We start from the raw sequence: 2,368 nt of genomic DNA on the forward strand, positions 1-2,368 counted from the left end.
AATTTTGTAATCGAAGTCAAAATTCACTTCTGTTTTTTGTAACGTCACGCCGGCGTTATCTAGGTAAACCTTTTTAAAATTTTGACCTTTTCATTTTTTTTTGACATTTTGTTATACATGTGTCACGTCACGCCAGTTTAAAAATACCCATATTCAAATTAAAAAATGAAATCCTTTGTTATTACTTAAAAATCTGCGTAAAAATATTTCAAATATGAACACCCCCTAATTCAATTTGGAATGACGCTCGTTTATCCTACATTTCTCTTTCATGCTTCGAAAATAGGGTGAGAAAATACCTTTCCAATGATACCCTATAAGTCTAAATCGGTAAAGTTATTGAAGTTTTTATTAAACCAGCCTTTGAAAAAATTTCAAAAAGACTCGCAATTAACATTTTAATCGATAATAAGATTTACTTTTTTCGAGCTTGAGAAAGGATGTTTTAATTTAACTGTTAATATGTTTATACTCACATTCGAAATCAAAATAACAGGTAAATATTTGCAATTTTTCTCTGTAAGTTTGGTATACATATATATTGTATTATTCAGTTTTGCTATTTTTAGGGTATTAATATTTTGCAACTTTGTAATCAGGTTCGTCTGCACCTCCTTTAGGAAATTTTCTTTTTTGTATAATATTCTGAAAAAGAATTCAATAAATTAAAATTAGAGAAAACGTTGTAGTTTGACTGGATAACATTTTGTTTTTTTTTTTGTTTTATTCACCTGAATTTTCTGCCACTCGCGATCCAGTTCGGCCTTTTCGCTTTTTTCCGTTTTGTTTTTCCGTGTTCGTCTTCCGTCTTGCATTTTGACACCATATTGAAATGCTGCTTTCGGTAAAGCCTCTTTGGTGCTCATATAATCGGAATATTCCTCTTGGGTATCAAAGTCCCATCGTCCGATTGGTCCCTTTTTATTTCCCAAATCCATTTTTGTGTAGTCCACTTCGTCATCTGAATCATCAATGGCATCATTCATTTCTTCTAGTCCGGGATAGCACTCAGCATAACCTTCAGGCTCGTTGGTAAAACGTGAGGCTATAGTTTTTGTAATCTTAGGTGGCGGTGGTATGGTAATCAAAGGCTCTGTGTCCTCGACACCCTTGGCATCAACGAAATATGTGCCAGCTGCGACTTTCGGGATATTTTTGTCCAATTTAGCAGTCTCATTCTTGGAGCTCGGTTGATAGTCTCCAATATCGTCATATATGCTATCACCCAGTGGTTTACCGGATGAAGTCGTAATCCCATGTACTCCTGTCCCAATCATGTTTATTGATTGTTCCATTTCTTTTTCATAAAAAAGAGGCTTATCTTTGTCACGCTTCTTGTTTTTCTTATTGCGGCCACCAGCTCTTAAATAGGAGAGAATTTGTGACAATTTATTTATGACGATGTCATTGGTTGTAAGTGTGGCAATATCTTCACGATTTACGGGAACCTCAAATTTTGAACGAATTAAAGTTGTTGGTATATCGCTTTCATTCAGTTCGTCTTCCAAATCAATAACGTAGGCCATTCGGCCGGGAGCAAAGAGTTCAATTCGGGGTACATCTTTTGATCGGCGCGCTTGAACTAAACTAAAAATGTTACGAGCCATAGCACTTTTAATAGCCAAATGGTCATCTATGTCTTTGGACTCAACTTCAGCTTGCTCAGCAGCTGCGGTTTCAGCCAACTTTTCAGTTGCTGCCGCTACAGCCATAGCTTGTTCTTCTACCTCTTGGGTTTGCAATTCAGATCGAACCTTTTGCAAAAGTGCATAATCGAGACCTTTTACCAAGTGAGTGTGCCGCATATCACCACCCAAGAATTTCGATTCCTGAATAATTCTACGGCGACGTTCTGCGGCATCAATGCCTGATTTCAAATCAGGAGCAACAGCACGATAGGCATTGGTACTACTGTGACCAGGAGTGCTAACATTTTGATAATCTGGGTTAGCACCATCACGACGTTCACGTGCTCGATCGCGGTACTTTTCCGAAAGCTGCTGTAACTTGCCATCTTCTTGTTTCTTAAGTGCTGCATAAAAGTTTTTCTTTTTTCGTCGCAAATCATTACGTTCACTACTGGTACCTTGTGGCTTTTTCTTTTCCGTTGACGACGAAGGAGCAGTTGTGGCATTTATCGAAGGAGTACTACCTGGTGGTGGATGACGTGGTGTGGCCAAGAGCTTACGAAAATCATCGTTTGTTAGACGAACGGACTCAGACATTTTTCCCAAAAAATTGGGGGTATAAAATACCTCACTGTTAAAATATGTGTTTACGAAAATATGCACAAAGTAGTAATGTAAGAAAAAAATCGATGTTTCCGTTCCATTGTTGCAATTCGATAAATCTTTTATTCGATAGACCC

The 2,368-nt window shown here is 37.4% G+C and overlaps 1 protein-coding gene across 1 annotated transcript; it reads right to left on the reverse strand.

Moving 5' to 3' along the window:
* Positions 1-510: 510 nt before the first annotated feature.
* On the reverse strand, positions 511-2,368 carry LOC118756923 (protein Red-like; the record flags this gene model as incomplete). Its single annotated transcript, XM_036491658.1, is given in 2 exon segments — positions 511-645; positions 732-2,368. Coding segments are annotated over 2 exon segments (1,566 nt in total). The 3' UTR covers positions 511-573.

Source organism: Rhagoletis pomonella, unplaced genomic scaffold, assembly GCF_013731165.1.
Source record: "Rhagoletis pomonella isolate Grant_MI unplaced genomic scaffold, Rhpom_1.0 Rhpom_scaffold_13003, whole genome shotgun sequence".
NCBI lineage: Eukaryota > Metazoa > Arthropoda > Insecta > Diptera > Tephritidae > Rhagoletis > Rhagoletis pomonella.